Here is a 17,899-nt window from a genome sequence, read left to right as displayed (position 1 = left end):
ACATAACCCTAACTGGTAGATCCAATAAACTGAAACTTGTTCATTAGAAGTTCGATTTCTTGGTAACTGCAGAGACATTTTGAGTAACGCCAGACACCAAAAATGTCGGTCAAAAATTTGATTCGCCCAATTATGGGTGAACAACGTCTGTAGGCGTCGTCATATTAAACTACAATTTAATTTGTAAATTAAATTGTACAGACGTTGTTCACCCATAATTGGGCGAATCAAATTTTTGACCGACATTTTTGGTGTCTGGCGTTACTCAAAATGTCTCTGCAGTTACCAAGAAATCGAACTTGTATACCTCGCACGAAAGGTTTATATCGAATACAAGGGGCGCGCCAAGTGGATGCAGACGTTATCTTATTATGGGACGCACGCAGATGAAGCACCCGGGCCATTTTTTTCAAAGTTGTCCACCCCACTTTTTTTTAGATTTGGAAATTTTTATGTGTTTTCCACTCAGAATTGTGAGCTCTTTCAATCCTAATAAGAGAAAAAAAGTGTCCCAAGGTTTTTTCCCATTCCGTTACCACTTTTTCATATATTTTGTATGGCGGTAACGGAACGGAAGGCTCGAAAAATGTATGGAAATCTTGGGACATTTTTTTATCCTATAGGATCGAAAGAGCTTTCGATTCTGAACATGAATCGCGTAAAAAATACCCATGTTACAAAAAAACTGGGGTGGACAACTTTGAAAAAAATGGCCGGTCCACTAGGCTGTTGAGACTGGGTATTAATAATTTGTGGCATAGGAAATTGCGTGAAAGCTATTGAATAGAGTAGTTTGTAGGATATAGAATTAACCAGCATGCATGCAATGAAATAAACATTTGGAACTTTGTTTTAGATTCTCAACCAATCAGTTTACATGGGATCGGTAATACCGACTTTGATGATTCTGAATCTGAAGATGCTGAAACTACGACAGATATTATAAGTGTAGACGAAGCAATAATAAATAACCAAACAACAAATTTGACTACAGATGACCCAAATCTGTACGACGACAATATGACTTTCGATTATTTTTCACATTTGTTTGAATTAACAAAAGAACATTTTTCGACGAGTACTACGCCAGGGATAACTAGATGTAAAAACGAATTAGCGGTGGACGAAATTGTTAAAATTGTAAAAAATAAACTGAGCGACGATCCAGCGTTGAAAGCTATTCTTGCAACAACTGTATCTACTTCGTCTGGAAATATTGTAAAAGATGAAAAAGTAGCTGAGTTTTTAAACAAAATTTACATAAAAGCAACTTCAACATCCAAACCAGAAACCTTCAGTACAGATTACGTTAATTCAACATTACTTGTTAATCTGGTGGAAGCAGTTATGTTTAGGCACACAGGTTACAAAACATTTGTTTATATTTTATCCGTTGTAATTTCATCGATTAAGAATATTTTTGTTTTAAGTCTACAATTTTTATTTTTTTTTGCAGATGGGGTAAATGACCAAGTGACGCAGGAAATACTGGGACCATTTGTAAATCCTATTAAAATTCAAGCGGTTTCTGCAGTTAGGCCAAATTATGACTTTACTGGACATTACTTTTTCCCTGAATACTATGGAGAAGAAACCACTAAAATAAGTAGCGAAGCTGATTACGATATTAATTATAAACCTTCGGAGCAGGACGTTGTAATGGAAATTGAAGAAATAAGAAAAAGTAGACCCACTCGAGATTTTATAGATGAAATACTTGAAACTGAATCTATCGTCGAAACTACAACCAGAATGAAACCTCTGTCACCTGATGACATGAAGGCTACAAACTAGTGGATATAGCAATATGAGGAATTTTTGAAAGATATCGCTGAAAAATCTGAAAGTAAATAATAAGCAAGTAATTACAATAACATTTTTAAAATTGTAATAGTTTATTAGCAGGGACCAGCCTCGACTTACAATTAGGTGCAAGCCGCCCGAGGTAAAAATCGGTATATTCGTAGTAAGTTATCCTTATTAAAAGATAGACAATTAGACATAGGTACCATATCTGACTTTTTTGTAGACCAATGATCGAGAGAATTTCTGTGATTCTCAGTTAGATTAAGCCAGCGTGATTTTTCCGACTTGGTTGGGTAATTCCATGATAACTTGCGTTACATTTAGAACGCAAAGTTGTCAAACAACGGTTATTTAATTCATACTTAAATATCTTTTTTTGCTGGTGCACCATTTAATACAGTTAAATCTCATTAAACTAAAGTGGAAATTATTTGAAACATAACCATTTTCTGGCCTCAGTACACTAAAATGAGGTGGTAACTTTCGCTACAGAAATTGGATATGGGTTTTTAAAGCATCATTTAAATACGATTTTTTTATTTCCATATTGGTTTACGAATTTTCTTGTAACTTAAATCGTGTCAGTCAAGAGTACAGGTATGTTTATGTAGCAAAAAGGAATCTTAATATTTTTCAATTATGAAAATAAACATGCAAAACATTGGTAACTTGCGTTTCAAGAAATCAGTAACTTTTGTTACGTCCGAATGAAACGTATTTTTTTATAGTTAGTAATCGAAATATGAAATAAAAGTTACAGAAGTAAAAAAAACAGGATTCCTTGATTTTCAGGGATATGAGGGAAGATTATATTATTTCCCCTAAAAAAGATATTCAGTTTTTAATTATTTTTTTGATTTTTTGAATATTATGTTATTTTAGTATTTTTCTAAAAATGTCAGCTACTTTTTATAATTAGAAAAATCCCTTGAATATAATGTGAGTCTTAATTAGTTCAGTTTACGCACGTAATTATCTTAAAAAGCACTCATTTTAAACTTTAAAAAAATTGGCATACTTAGTTAAACTCAGTTTATTAAAAAAAAAGTCGGTTCAAGTAAGGTCTAGAGCCAAAGAACATTACCCCATAACCAGATTTTGAAAATTATGACCTCAAAAAATTATTTTTCTCAAACATGCAATGAAATATTGTCTTTACGTTCCTTAAAATGGGCTGGGAAGTATCGCTTTTTGGGCGCAACAACTCGAGAGGACTGTAAAGGGATTTCATATTATTTTTCAGGCCTAGGCCTGCAAAGTAACTTTTTTTTATAAAATATTGTCCTTTAGAGCATTTTTTTTTATTTCATTGTATGTTTGAGAAAAGCACTATACATGCCTCGGCGTGAAAACGGATTCCCGGCCTCGTATCCCTATCCGGCCTCGCTCGCACGCTCGCTCGGCCGTATATACCCACTTGGCCGGAAATCCTCATTTTCCCGGCCTCTGATGTAATGTACTATTTTTTCGCTCTCTGACATGGAATTACCGGTAAGCACAATATCGCCATATCTCAACTAATTTACACATAACATTGACAACCTGCATTTTCCAAAATGGTGTCGGGCATTGACGTAAGTTTCCTTATTGTACGAAATTGCAAATGAATTATAACTCTTTAAACGGCAGAAATATTTTTTCTCAAACATGGTATGAAATATTGATGTTATACATGTGCCTTATAATTGGCAGCGAAGTATGACGTTGCAGGTGCGGCTAGGACGATTGATAGATAATGGAATTTCATACAAACCTTGCAGGCCAAGGCCGGCAAAGTCTTCTTTTTTAATTTCCAAACACAGATAATTGTGACATAACATCCAGGTATTTAGCCAATTAAAAAAAAAAACTATAAGGGGCTTTATAGACGTGCCAACTGCAACTGGTACGGGCCCTAGACAATATTTGATTTTGGGTGCGTTTTCATACAAAAAAAAATTTTTTCGTTTTTTTTTGAATTTTTTTGTAACTTTTCGTTTTTTTATAGGCGTATACGGGGTATCAAAGGGGAACGAAAATTCGATTATTTTTGCGCTACGACGCACCGTTTAGGAGATACAGCCATCCAAAGTTACTATTTTCAGTAGACTTTATTTATTTCATACCATGTTTGAGAAAAGCACTATACATACCTCGGCGGGAAATGGGGTTGCCCGCCTTTGTCCCTGCCTCTGTAGTAATGTACTATTTTTATACGTTGCCTTAGTTAGAGCAGACAGGTCGCCTGATAGTAAACTGCTGCCGACGGACACCCGAAACATCAGAAATAACATTAATCTCACCAACACTGGAATGAAGTAGTCTTCTAGGGTTGTAAATAGAAAAAAAACCAAATGTTTTTTTTTCAGAATTATGAAAAAAAAACATGAAAAAAAACCGAGCACCATGGTTTTTTTTCTAAATATGGTTTTTTTCAGATGAACAAATAATACGACAATAACGGTTTTTCGTGAGTTGTGTTTCAATAACAATAACGTACATTTTAATTCAATTAACATTCAGTATACAAACGTTTATTGGGGAATCCCCGATGCTGCGTGTAGCGTGGAGAGGCGGTGGTGTTGCCAACAGTAAATAGTGATAACTACCAACTACAGATTTCGTAAATGTTACTTTTATAAGACCAGAAATTAAAGTTATTTGATTAAATTCGTTTAATAGTTAACATTAAGTCTAAAAAACCGTATAAAAGTATTAGCTACTTTGCAAATTTTGAGATTTCGTACTTTAGAAAAAAAACATACTCCAGAAAAAAAACTGTTTTTTTTCACGGTTTTTTTTCATGTTTTTTTTTCAAGCCAGAAAAAAAACCGTTTTTTTGCAACCCTAGGCTTAAGTATAACATTCTGAATAATCATGATTGACGATTTGTAATTTGCACCCATCTCTCGAACAAGTCTACATTGTTCTGCTCGGTGTAGAAATAGTGTTAAGAGGATACGGTAGCGAAAATGCTAAAATGGAAAGAAGCCCCTCTTTCAACTTGGGAATTTTAGTTAAGTATACAAGTGTTATATTAACTAGATTTATCGAAAAAATATTGTCCATTAACAACAACTCAGTCAAAAGATGATCATTCGCTTGCCCTTATCCCAGTCATTTGGGGTCGGCGCAACATGTCCTTCTCTTCCATACCTCTCTATCACCCGTCATCTCATCAATCTCATCATTCACTTGTTTTCGTTTCATATCATCTTTCACACAGTCCGTCCACCTTTTCCTCGGTTTTCCTCTCCCATTACTTCCTTCAACATTCATTCGTAATACCTTTCTCGTCACATGAAAAGATATTTCAAAAAATTCTTTAAAATCGAGGTTCCGCTCTCGACTCTTTCCTCCTTCAAAACTTAATCAATCGGAACGAAATTTGAGAATCTGAATAATAATGAAATAATCTATGTCGGACCGTTTAGCTGTTTTGGTTAATTGTTACCAATCTTGAGTATCACACCTTTTTTTGCGCCACAATGAAAAAGGCTTTTTTTGAAAATTTTTGATTGGCTCTAGAGTCTTTAAAAAGCAGAATATCAAAAATAATCAAAACGGTCCGACACACATAAAAATAATAACAATCTGTGTTGAAAAAACATTGCTTTATCTTCAAAAACCAGGGAGGAAACAGTCGAGAGCGTTTGTATGGAGAATTGACCCCTACCGTATCGTCTTAACAACAACATTTCCATCTCCATCATTTAGATGGTTGGCAGTCCTCAACTGTGCGTTTCTCCAGAAACTTCCTGCCTCGCACAGCTAAACTGTGGAATTAATTGTCGCCAGCAGTATTTCCGGACCGATACGACCTTCAAACCTTCAAGAAAAGAGCGTACACCCATCTTAAAGGCCGGCAACGCACTTCCAACACTTTTGATGTTTCGGGTGTAAAGGCGACCTGTCTGCTCGTTTGCCTCCTATCCCATATTTAAAAAAAAACTGGATACTTAGCCAACGTCACAATCGCTTAGGCTTCGTAATCGTATCGTTGCTTGCTCTCCTTATCGCTCTTCTGAATTCTGTATTGACGCGACAGAGCCAGACTGCGTTTCGGTCGCCCCGTAGCGTCAAAGATTGTCATTTCGGCTCGGCTAGGCCGGTTGTTATAATTATAGAAACGGGGTGTTTAGTAGATATGTAGACATTATCAAAACCTATGCCATAGACAGAGAGTCACTTCAATAATTAATGTATTATGTACCTAACCTAATAATCAAACATTTTATATTTTAGGCATGAGTCATATGACTATGAGAAAAGAAACGAATCCATCAAAAAGGAAAAAACGAAGAAACAAAAATGTTAAAAAACATAACATTTTTGGGGACTACGATATAAGTATGATGTCGCGATTTTATGAACACCCTAATGGGAAACATATTTCATTTCATAAGATTCAGTCACCGGTAAAATATAACAGTGAAGTGGAAACATTTGTATTAGAATATAATAACATTTTTTCCCGCAGTAAATGTATTACATTGGCCCCTCTAGTATCAATGCTTATATTTCCCGTTGTAAATTGTTTATGTTATAGAACACAAATAAACAAGTACAGGATTTATAAATTTGTTTAATTTAGTAAGCGTGAAAAAACATAAAATATAAATATGAAACTTCTATACACACATGTCGGTTCTGCAGTTGCATTACAATGGCACGCCGCACTACGAGTCTTTTTGTGCTTGTTATTACGAATATTTTCCCACGATTTTAAGATTTTACTAACAGCTAACATCAATAAATTTTCAGGGACCTCTTTTTTCTTCGATTTATAATCTTTATCTTCTTTTAGTTCCTTGTGTATACATGACATGACATTGTGGCTCCTTTTTATTCTTGGTTTTTGATCGGTGCATGGGCAATAGGCATACGGTTCTCCAGTAATTCCATGTTTCATTGAAGGCGTAACCAGAGAAGGCTCAGAGTGTTTAAAACGATGTAAAGGTTGCAGAGTTTCGGTCTCGTGCAAATCTTTTTGTCTAACGTCGAGTGCTCGTCGCTCACAATAATCTTCGTCTGGGAGAGTGGTGTCCCCGGCAGCAGTATCGCTTGCTTGTACGTTGCGGTCGTAGAACATGCGACTACAAGTGTACCTGCGGGTACAGTTCTCGACGTGTCCCCACGGAGTCCTGCCGTTCGGGAAGCCTCCGCCTCCGCCTCCGCCGCCTCCGCCGCCACCTCCTCCGCCACCTCCTCCGCCACCGCCCCCACCACCATTATTAATGATATTACCATTCGCGTCAGTAATTTTTGGCATCGTCCACGTACATGTAATTCTACGTGTACATGCGCTTTGCGGAGAAAAACTACCGATTATAGTCATTTCTATACTTGGTGTAGTTGGTATGGATTGAGTTGTATTTGATACATCAGCGAGTTTACGTTTGGATTTAGTAGTTTTGGGTTTAGTGGTTTTAGGCTTCGTAGTTGTAGGTTTAGTGGTTTTAGGCTTCGTAGTTGTAGGTTTAGTAGTTTTTTTATCGTTTTTTCTTCTTATGCTGAAGTTAAATTCCCCACCGTAGTTTTTTCTAAAATTCAGTAACTCCTCAAACGATAAAGATCTGTCTGTACTTTTATGATGATGTTCCTTGAAATCTTTTCCTGGTATTGTTATGGTTTCTGCAGTAGTTTCAATGTTTCTGAATTTCTTTTTTAGAATGTTTCGCAGTGTCGTATATCTTGGATTTCGTTTTGATCGTTTTGCCGAAACATCTATTTTCCAAAATTGTGAGAATTCTGTTTTCACGTGTCTTTTTGGCCTAACTTTAGGATTTACAAAATAGAGATGGTGGTTACGATAATTCTTTCGTAACGGTTTTTGTGTATTTGTTATTTGCTTATGTATATTTATGTCTTGGGTAAAGTAATCTACTTTATGGTGGCCAGTAGTTTGGTCATTAGGCAACGTCGCAATTGAGTTCCTATGATACTTTACAGGTACTTTACCCTCGAAGTCTTCCCCACCTCGAAGAGCTAAGCTGGGAAGGTAATCGTAGTACATATATTCTCCTGGAATTCGTCGACGATTTTCTAAGCCTGGATTCTCAATGTTAAGACAATGACAATTGTAATTGCAATTACTTATAGTGGTGGCTGGATTCAGCAAGCAAGTAATTTTTTGTGAGTCACATTCATTCATAGTTGCATGGTCTTTTTTCTTGCAGGAAGGTGGAGATGTTAGTATGTATTCATTTCTTTCTTTGGCTTTACGACTACATTGCGGTTGGCCTGTTTCACTGGCATAATGGCACGCGTTGTTATTATGATCAATTCCTGCCTTACGAGTACAATGCGCATCAAAATAATTAGGGTTATCATAATAATCAGGATTGACCACGTCTTTAATGTAATAATTCCTTCTGTAATGATCTATTGGAGGTCTCGTCCTATAGAAGGCACCGTAAATGTTTTGAGAATGTCCTAAAAGATTTTGACGAGCTATAACATCATGCAAAGGAACTCTATTTGATAGTCCTTGAATATTTGGTTGCTTTACTGCTGTTATATGGTGTATGAGTCCTGGAAACGAAAACAATTATATTCTTTTATTACAAAAGCAATGAAAATCATGAGAAGAAAAATAAACCAGCAGGATCTGTCTCTAAAATCTCCTTACCGCGTGTGCTATTGGGGATATGTCTTAAATTCTGATGTCTCATAAAATTCAATCTCTCTTGTTTCACCTCTCGGTTTTTGTAATCTAGTCGAAGTGGGTCGATATCCACCTTCACTGGATTTTTAGTTAAGTTAATGATTCTGAGCAGACTTTCTTTTGGTGCCATTGCTCTCTTAGCTAAAATAACACAGATGCATTATTTATTATCTCGAAATGCTCTTACTCATGCAAATTTAAGCGTCAACATTTATATATATAGTTAATGAGATATACTTAAGTTTAATTTATTTTTAGCCTCGGTTATGGGCCATGGGCCATACACTGTAAATGTACAGATGCCCCAAATGATACTTTTGTACGGAAAACTCGGCAAAAAGGCCGAATAGGCCAAATATAATTAAATAGTTGTTGAATATTCCGGACATCTTTAATACTTTCTGAAATTCCAAAAGAAATTCTATCTCCATTAAGGACTCTTTGACCAAGGAACGAAACATTTAGACCAAGTAAACTTTTTCTGAGACGCGTTCCAAGAATTAAGTAAATATCTGAACATTTTACGTGTTTCGATCACAGATTTACAAAGGCCGGCAAATGTTTCATCTTTATGAGAGTTTTCTTTGCATTGCGTGGCCGGGTATCCAATTGTGTACACTGGTTTCCCTTGTACGTTTCCTTTGGGAGCAAAGTTACAAACGAATCTGTCTATCATCGTGCCTTTGTCGTCTATCTGAAAAGTATTATTATGTTAGTTTAATGGCCACATTCACAATTTATTCCAGCCTTGTGATCTTAATTTTATTGATTAATAATCATCAAATATTAGATACATGATGAAGTTTTAAAAATCTTGCAACTTTCTCCTTTTCGTCGCCAATGGCTTGGTATAAAAAATAGTACAATACGTGCCTCATATTCTACTACTTGATATGTTATATACATTATAACGTTATAGGTTCTTACGTTGTTTAGGTTAAATTTTTGGCATGGTTTGATGAAACTATGTGCATCGTGCAAGGAGTACGGTGATTGTAACAAATCGTCACAAAGTAGGTACTTTGAAAAAATCTCGTATAAAAAATCTCGTTTTTTTTCGTACTCCTTCTCAAAGTTAAAAAGCAGTAAATCTAATATGCATTCCATACATACTTTCAAAGAGGATCAAGTATTATAGAGAGTTACTGTCAAAGTAAAATAATTATGTAATCCCAGTGAATAGACTGCCATCTTTCGACACAAGCTTAAAACTTTTAAACCTCAGTTTTGACAATTTGGCTCATATTCATACCTTGATATGTGTTAAAATGTCAAATATTAATATTAGCGCCATCTAGCCGAGCATCCCCCAAAGCTCTAACGCCATCTAAGCCACCGTACCTTTTTCTATATGGTTCTAAGCTACGTTTTAGGGTTCCGTACCAAAAAGGTACAAAAGGAACCCTTATGATGCCGCTCTGTCCGTCTGTCTGTCTGTCACATTACTAAATATCTCGAGAACTACTTATGCTATCGATTTGAAATTTGGAATAGTTAAAAACATAGTTAACCTCTACAAATTGAAGGTATATTTTTTTTAATTTATTAATATGAATTATAGAAAATTGCTAAAATGGAAGGGGCAAACTGCAAATGTAGAGTTACTAGATAAAGTGGGGTAAGTATCGTTAGAAAGAGCTTAAACTGTACATATCAAAACAATTTTTTATATATTTTTTTGTTGTGGGAAAAAAACAATTTGAAGGAAAATGTGGAAAAAAATACCGCCCCCCCGCTTATCTCCAAAGTTTACCAACAAAAATTATGAAAAGTTTACGAAACATTGGTCATAGGGCTAAATATTACAGGAAAAATACAATCATGTCTGTATTTTGAATTTTTTTTCTTTTATTAACAAAAAGCATTTCAAATATTAACTTTCAATTTAAACACTCTTACGGATGTATATCGTTCTTGAAATTAATACGAGATTTAACGTAAAATATCTTCTTTTAAAATAAAATAAAAACTGCCGAAATCGGTTAACATTATAAAAAAATATCCCTGAAAAACCAACATACTATACAGGACGCGCAAATTAGTTAGCGAATTCACCGAGAGATGGCGTGTACACAATAATACTTATCATTAGTACATACTGTATACAGTCTTTAGAGTTATCTGAGAAACTTGAGATTTTAACCTATTGAAAGTATGTACGGAACCCACGGTGAGCGACTCTGACTCGCACTTGCCCGGTTTTTTTTTCTTTAACTGTAGCTGTCTATACGGAGTTACATTATGTCTTTGATACTTGTTAGGTACATTTTTTCTTCATTGACAGAAGAAGATACAAGTTTTTTCAAATTAGTGACGAAATACAGCTCAATCTTATGGGTAATTATGCTATAGCGGCGGCCATTTGAAACTAATTTGACGCCATAAGATTTGCCATAGGAAAGGCAACAAATTGAGGCCAGCATCAGTCATGCACAAAGGTACCGAATAATATTTATTTAAGGGGCATATTTTGAGAAACTGAATGATAAATTGTTCAGTGTTGCTATACTCACACTAAATCTTGCTTTACCACAACCAACAAGCGTCGTTTCTGCCCAGATTAGTTGTGTGAAATCATCAGTTTTTCGACCCTCTGACCTGAAATTTCATATTTATATGGTTTCTTAAATCAATTAGGTGCCCAGGGTGCGTAGCCGAATGGCACAAACGCTCACGAAACGAAACGCTCGTATCTATCTCTATCACTCTTGCGTATTGGCGCGACAGAGCCAGACTACCTTTCGCGGCGTTTCGTTTTCGTGTCGCGTCGATGCCATTCGGCTACGGGGCCTGTTATTGAAAGTTTTGTGTATGTAATAAATAAATAAAAATAAAGCAAACACAGTCAATTCAAAAACTTCAGCCATGCAGACAAGATCAAATAAAGTAGTAAGAATGATTTGGCAATATTTTGTTCCTGAATTTTAGTCTTTTAAAGCTTCAAAATATGTGGTAACAGGAGATTTTCACTACCCTCTTTCCCCCTTGATGTTGTAGAAGTCTATGATAGTACTGTGGATAGTTATGAGTAGACTACTATATAGTACTATCACAATGTTTGCTTTCTTTCAACCCCTTAGTTGCTAGGAATAACAAAGAAATTTGATCAGTTTCATGTGATATGTCTATTCCTTTTGGGAGTGCAAGTACGACTACAAATTATTAATAAGTTACTAACGTACTAGATCCTTCACTCACCCGCAAAACGACAAATACCTACACTTTATTTAAACTAATACTAAAAGTAACTTTATTTAAACTAATACTAAAGTTACTACGTAGGTAAAACTTAACGCACGACCGCGAGCGAGTGACGTAGGTATGACTTTATATATAAATGTAATAGTTATTTGTTATACAAGGGGGCAAAGTTGTATTTTAACGCCGAGTGTGGGATTGAAACACACGAGAAGTTTTTTTAACACACGAGAAGTAAAATACATTTGCACCCGAGTGTAACACAAAACTTTTCCCCTCACTGTAGCGAGGAAACTACGACGCAAAAAATGCGTTAATCACTGCTTCCAGTAGTTCCACAGGTGGTAAATCATCTTTATTACTAGATTCACCTACTTTTATCAATTTTAAAGCAGTTAATTTGACTTTATTCAAGGTCAAATTACTTTACCCACTACTGGATAAAATGCGTTTTTACTCGCTGGTGTTAAAGGACAAAACACGTGTTTCCGAGCTAGTGAGGGGAAAAATAATTGCTACATACTTACTGGTTGTAATAGGTGACGCTTCCGTTGTAGTCTAAAGCTTGCATGTACCACATTTCCACGAAACTTTTTACGCTTAAACCAGGCGATAGACCCATCACAGTAGCAATACTTTGACCGACTTTGGAATCCACTGTAACATCAGTAATTTTATTTATTTTCTAAATACATTACTTTGTAACTAAGACTTAATTTTGCTTGTTGTATAACAATGCTCACAGTCGAGCACAATTTAAAAGTGTCCAATTATCGATTCCTCGAATGAATAAGTACCTACTAGCAAGAATGATTTAATACTGGACTGACAAAGCCCATACAAAAAAGCGTACCCCTGAAATGTATGGGCCTTTTATGCTTAAAACTAGATGGCGCTGTCCGCAGCCTGGAAGTGGCCAAAATCAAATTTTCTCCAAATATTTTTGCGTGTTTTTATGTTTTATAAGAACAAATGATATATTTCTTTATTTAAAATCTGTAACACATACAAAGCATGCAGCGAACGCAGACCTACTAGCGTCCAAGACGCCGAGCGGAGACACCGGTTTAGTTACCAAAGAACCCGCTAGATGGCGCTGACCGCATCCCATAGAATTCGTACATCGCGGTGTTAAGATTTTTCCCGATTTGGTTAGGCTCGCCGGTTGAAACTTGATATGTATCAACCAGTCCATAAAATGACTGGTAACGCCCGGCCCATGGTAATGGGACCGCGCCAGCCACCGCCTCAGTGGTGATTAATGCACCAGGGAAGGCCGCCCCGTCGCTTTTGCGGCAGAGGAAGAAGTCGAACTGATATGTATCGAATCATAGTTACGGACAATACTTTTCTATGGTCCCCTGCTTCCCTCGTGGAACTACGCACTATAGAAAAGTAACGTCTAGCAAACGTGCTTCCGCTCCAGTTCACACTCTCACACTAACTGGTTGGGGAACGAGCCGAACGCGTCAGTTTCGTCGTCATTGTAAAGGCTCTAACAATATAAGTCTTTCTATACCTCGGTTTGGGTTTCCCTTCACTCCCCGCGCACCCCCGCTACAAATCATGATTTCACGTCAATACACATTTGAAAAAAAAAATTGTAGGCGTCATGTGGCGCTAAAAAATCGAGGTACGATTCTTATAGTATGAAGTATGTAAATCCTATATAAATGTTCCTTGATACTGGGTAATGACAGGGGCGGCTCACTCCGCGATTCTATAGCCGCGCTACAAGTACATGCTGGCGGCCGCGAGTTCGCGGCCTAATCAGGGGTGACGCGCGTTCTCACAGAACGCACGTTCGGACTTTCTATTGTTACTTTACATCGCGATTTATTTTTTAAGGTTCATATGCGACGTCCGCGTGTGGAATGCTTAATGCTTAGTGAAATAAACGTCATGAATAATAAAGGACAATCTTACACAGATCTACTATTGATTAAGTCCCACGGAAAAGTTCAGTAAGGATTGTGATGTTGGGACAAAAATATATAAATACTATATATAGACGTAGAAAGTACCCAAGACTTGAATATAATAGTATAACATTTTATTTGAGTATTAATTCGTTTTAAACCATAGGCAACCCTATCGTCCGACGCAGCGCACGTGCGGCTCGTTTCTTTGTTAGAATTTTGTAGGTATTTAAAAAGGCGCCATTTCGTGAACATCAAAGCAGTGGGCCTTCTGTACTTGTACTATTATATATTCTGTGGTAATGATTCAGTTTGACACAATTTAAAGATTTTAAAGTTATTATTAACGTTACAAGAGACAGCTAAAAGACTGACTCGACTGGAAGTCACTGATTTGAGTGACTATTCAGTGACTAAATATAAATGCGTTTTGATCAATTACCAGCCAGGATCAGGAAAATAATAATAATAATTAGAAAAGAAGAAACTGACTGACTGACTGACATATCAACGCACTGCCGAAATCGCTGGTCCTAGTTTCCATGGCACGTAGGTTCCGTATACATGCGTTTTCACATTATCCGATCCGATATCGGATGTCGGACCGATATCCCATACATTACAGGCGCCATCTTGGATTTTTTCTATTGAAATCCTTCCGATATCGGATTGGATAATGTGAAAACGGTCTTAGGTGTAGAGGAGCACTAAGACAGGGTTTTTCAAAGTTCACATCCTAAGAGAGTGGGGATCAAAGTTCAACGTCTGAACGAGATTACTTTTAGTACGCGAGCGAAGTCGCGGGAAAAAACTAGAATAGTTATCTACGTTCGACTGTTGTGTACAGGGTACGTAGCCGAATGGCACAAACGCTCACGAAACGAAACGCTCGTAGATATCTGTCTCTATCGCTCTTGCGATTGGCGCGACAGAGCCAGACTACCTTTCTCCAGCGTTTCGATTTCGTTTCGCGTCGCAGAAATGCCATTCGACTACGGGGCCTGGGTACAGTCCAGTTCATAAATATTTGTACATTTCTTCACTTTAACTCGTTGCAATAAGGTGAAAAAATGTACACATATTTATGAACTCGACTGTACGTAGCCGAATAGCTCAAACGCTCACGAAACGAAACGCTCGTAGACATCTATCTCTATCGCTCTTGCGTATTGGCCATTCGGCTACGGCACCAGGCCTCCTCTCACGCATGAGAGGGCTCGGTCTAGTCCTTCGTAATGTCTTCGCAGAAGTTTGCAGCTTTCTTTACGATGTTTTCGTTCACCGAAATAAATAGGTACTTATCTACTTAATGTAAATTATTGTTTACCCAAATCACGACAGAGGTCCTTCCTGTCAGGGCGGACTGCGGAGTCACACTGGTCTGCCCACCGTTGGGCAGATATGGCAAGCTCTTCAGACCAGCGCTGTAATAAAGAAAATAGTTACTGATTATCCCTTAAATGCATGATCTTGACAAAGATTGATTCATATATACATCAATACACTTTGTAACCGCTGAAAAAAGTGTTTGAAAATAGTAGGTAACTAAGTGGAAAAATTAAATTGGGGACGCTTTTTTCTGCTTAGTAGGATCGAAAGGGCTCGTGATTCTGAGTAGGAAAAACATTAAATTTACCTAATTTGGAAAAATACGTTTTTGAATCTTTTTTCGCGAAAATGCCTAAAGGTATGTGAAACTGCCGTTTGCAATTTTAAATGTGTATAAAAATTGTGAATGTTTAAATCAGTGTTTGATATGAAACTGACTTCGTTTCAGTCCCACTCTTAGCAATGAAGGTGTTGAAAGAAAACGAAACCGAGATATTGCAGTGACAGGTTCCTAGCCCAATTTTAGCCACTAATCGTTTAATTTTCTCTATTTCTAAATTTCCGGTTATCGGAAGATGAATCGAGAAAATATTTACGTGTATGCTTCCGGGTTAAGAATTTAAATTATCAGTATGCCGCATACAGGTGGTGCGGTTTGATCGCATCGCATCGCTTAACATTCGCATGTTCATCGCTAGTTCGTCGCGTCGCATCGCTGTGGCGTGCCCGTCGCCCACCTAACGCCGTGGCTTGCGTCGATGCGTGCGATGGTCGCGCGATGGCGATGCGACGCATACGAAATCAAACCTTATCGATATGGAAGTATGAGACGTAACGGCGACGGTCGCGCGACCGTCGCCCACGCAAGACACGGCGTAAGACACGTCCATAGATATCGAAGGTTTGCTTTCGTCGCGTCGCCTCGCATAGCATCGCCATATATTTTATTTATACAAATAACCCGCATTTACTGATGTATGGACTGACCATGTGATTCATATTGGCCGCACTAGGCAAGTTCCTGGCCAAGCCGAGAGCGACAAAATTCCTCCTTTGGTTGATTTTGTTGATGATCGTTTCGACATCTTCTTTTGTTATCAAAGCCGTCTTGTCGTACGATCTGCAATGTGGACCGGGTCCGGGTCTCTGTGGAAATAAATAAATACGTATAGGTCAGGAAATGAATGATTGATAAGCGGTGTAGAGGGAAATGTTGGGAACAAAACTTCTGACCGTAACTTTGTTTAGATTAGTTAGAAGCTCCCAATTTATACGAAAGTGATACTAAATACGGCATGGAAGCTTGAATGGTGTAGATATCAACATTAAATTTTGACCCCCAATAAAATTTTCAATAGTAGATATCTCTTAAACTATACAAGGTGCTCGCGAGGAACCCGCATAACTTGAACCACACGTTTCTGAGGCCAAAAGAAAGAATTTTAAAAAATTTCGCAAATTTTTTTTTTTACTTGTTTGGACGTATTTTCACATATAAAGTATTTTTTATCCATGAAGTTGGCAATTAAAATGAGTTCCTTAATTTATTTTTCTAAAAACCAAATTTTTTTAAGTTTTTCTTGTCACATTTTGACATCTATCAATGACTACTGTGAGACTATGCTCCACAACTGCGCATCAGCGCCGTTAAGAAGACCTTTTCTGAGTAACAATATGGAAATGTTTTTTTTTTATTGGCAATAACTCTGAAACTAGACGAAATCTAGAAAAGTTTATATGAAATTTTAGTCTTAAAATGTGACCAAGAATATGCCGTTAAAGTTATATGGGTTCCTCGCGAGCACCTTGTATAAGATATCGAAAATTTTACAGAAACAAACTTGTAGCAAATTCAATCAGCTTTCATTCATTTATTACATGTCACTAGAATGCATAGTTTTCAAGATATAAGCAAAACTCGAAGAATGGAACCTTCAGACCCGCCTCTCGGCAGTCGACTTGGGATATGTTACGCTCCCATACAAACTTACAAAGTCAAGTTTTGTTCCTTGCCCTCTAAACCTTTTTATTGCATGGCCTAATCTGCATGAATCAACTTTGACATCCGGAACCTGAATCTGAGTCAGCACATCCATACTAATATTATAAATGAGAAAGTGTGTATGTCTGTTTGTTTGACCGTCTTTCACGGCAAAACGGAGCGACGAATTGACATGATTTTTTAAGTGGAGATAGTTGAAGAGATGAGAGTGACATAGCCTACTTTTTGTCTCTTTCTAACGCGAGCGAAGCCGCGGGCAAAAGCTAGTTGTTTATAAGACGAATGCGGGCATATAAGAATGCAGAGGTTTTTGCATCTATTCAGTGTTGATGAAAGATAAATGAAGAAAGTGTTCGTTTTGTTTGGTTTCCAAATGAAAACTTTCTTGAAAAGGTTCTTCAGTACAAATTAAAACCACGAGTCTTGCAACGTGAGTTTTCTGAAAAGCCAGGAGATTAAGAAAGTTTTCAGTTCGGGAAACTTGAGGTACCTACCTACGAGAGCGTGGTTGTGTTTCCTAGTTATTTTTAAATATGTTTTTTTTGAATCAATAAAAATCAAAACATTGCTGCTCAACAGGTGAAACACCAGAAGAAAATGTTTAATTACGCTATACATTTTACTGTAGCATACTTACATACTCGTAAATCGAATTTAACTGTAATTTACTTGACTTTCAAACATACCTACAAATATTCATATGCATTATGTTAACTGTTACGTGACTGCATGATGTGCACATGTGACGTTATATGAAATGCAGGGTTTGGCTGATACGGATACCCCGACAAGCCACTACCTATTTAATCAAGTAATTGACCCAGTTGACCCACCTTATACATGCACAGCGTGTGACTCGGACATACCCTGCAGTAGTCACAGAAACACCCACCAAAATTACTAACACAAAACAACACGAGTAATTTTACATTTATCATAATAAAATATCCTAAAACCAAATACCTTATCCAAAAGAATTGTCAAACACGGCCTAATAGA

At 37.0% G+C, this 17,899-nt stretch overlaps 3 protein-coding genes across 5 annotated transcripts in view; 1 reads left to right on the top strand and 2 right to left on the bottom strand.

Moving 5' to 3' along the window:
• LOC125242650 (cell wall protein PRY3-like) overlaps positions 1-6,945 on the top strand; it is a 29,378-nt gene extending 22,433 nt beyond the window's left edge. For 2 of the 3 annotated variants that reach the window (XM_048151491.1, XM_048151489.1), the window contains 3 exons: positions 857-1,363; positions 1,457-1,846; positions 6,031-6,945. In XM_048151491.1, coding sequence (XP_048007448.1) covers positions 857-1,363; positions 1,457-1,794 — 845 coding nt within the window. In that variant the 3' untranslated portion in view covers positions 1,795-1,846; positions 6,031-6,945. Of the gene's footprint in view, positions 1-856; positions 1,364-1,456; positions 1,862-6,030 lie in introns of all 3 variants that reach the window. The other variant, XM_048151490.1, reaches the window with a different exon arrangement.
• Positions 2,614-8,898, bottom strand: LOC125224653. Its single transcript, XM_048128081.1, has 4 exons — positions 8,690-8,898; positions 8,417-8,593; positions 6,805-8,319; positions 2,614-2,627 (listed from the first exon to the last, which is right to left on the bottom strand). Exons 2-4 carry the CDS (start codon positions 8,580-8,582, stop codon positions 2,614-2,616), a joined length of 1,695 nt encoding a protein of 564 aa, XP_047984038.1. The 5' UTR covers positions 8,583-8,593; positions 8,690-8,898.
• An 86-nt stretch (positions 8,899-8,984) lies between these two features.
• Positions 8,985-17,865, bottom strand: LOC125224839 (venom allergen 5-like). Its single transcript, XM_048128317.1, has 6 exons — positions 17,734-17,865; positions 15,886-16,044; positions 14,897-14,993; positions 12,178-12,307; positions 10,966-11,050; positions 8,985-9,142 (listed from the first exon to the last, which is right to left on the bottom strand). The coding sequence occupies exons 1-6, from the start codon at positions 17,836-17,838 to the stop codon at positions 9,125-9,127; spliced, it is 594 nt and encodes a 197-aa protein (XP_047984274.1). The 5' UTR covers positions 17,839-17,865; the 3' UTR covers positions 8,985-9,124.
• Positions 17,866-17,899: the final 34 nt, after the last annotated feature.

The sequence above is a fragment of the Leguminivora glycinivorella genome, chromosome 3, assembly GCF_023078275.1.
Source record: "Leguminivora glycinivorella isolate SPB_JAAS2020 chromosome 3, LegGlyc_1.1, whole genome shotgun sequence".
NCBI lineage: Eukaryota > Metazoa > Arthropoda > Insecta > Lepidoptera > Tortricidae > Leguminivora > Leguminivora glycinivorella.
The sequence above is the reverse complement of the archived record's forward strand: the minus strand, read 5'-3'. Positions and strand labels throughout refer to the sequence as shown.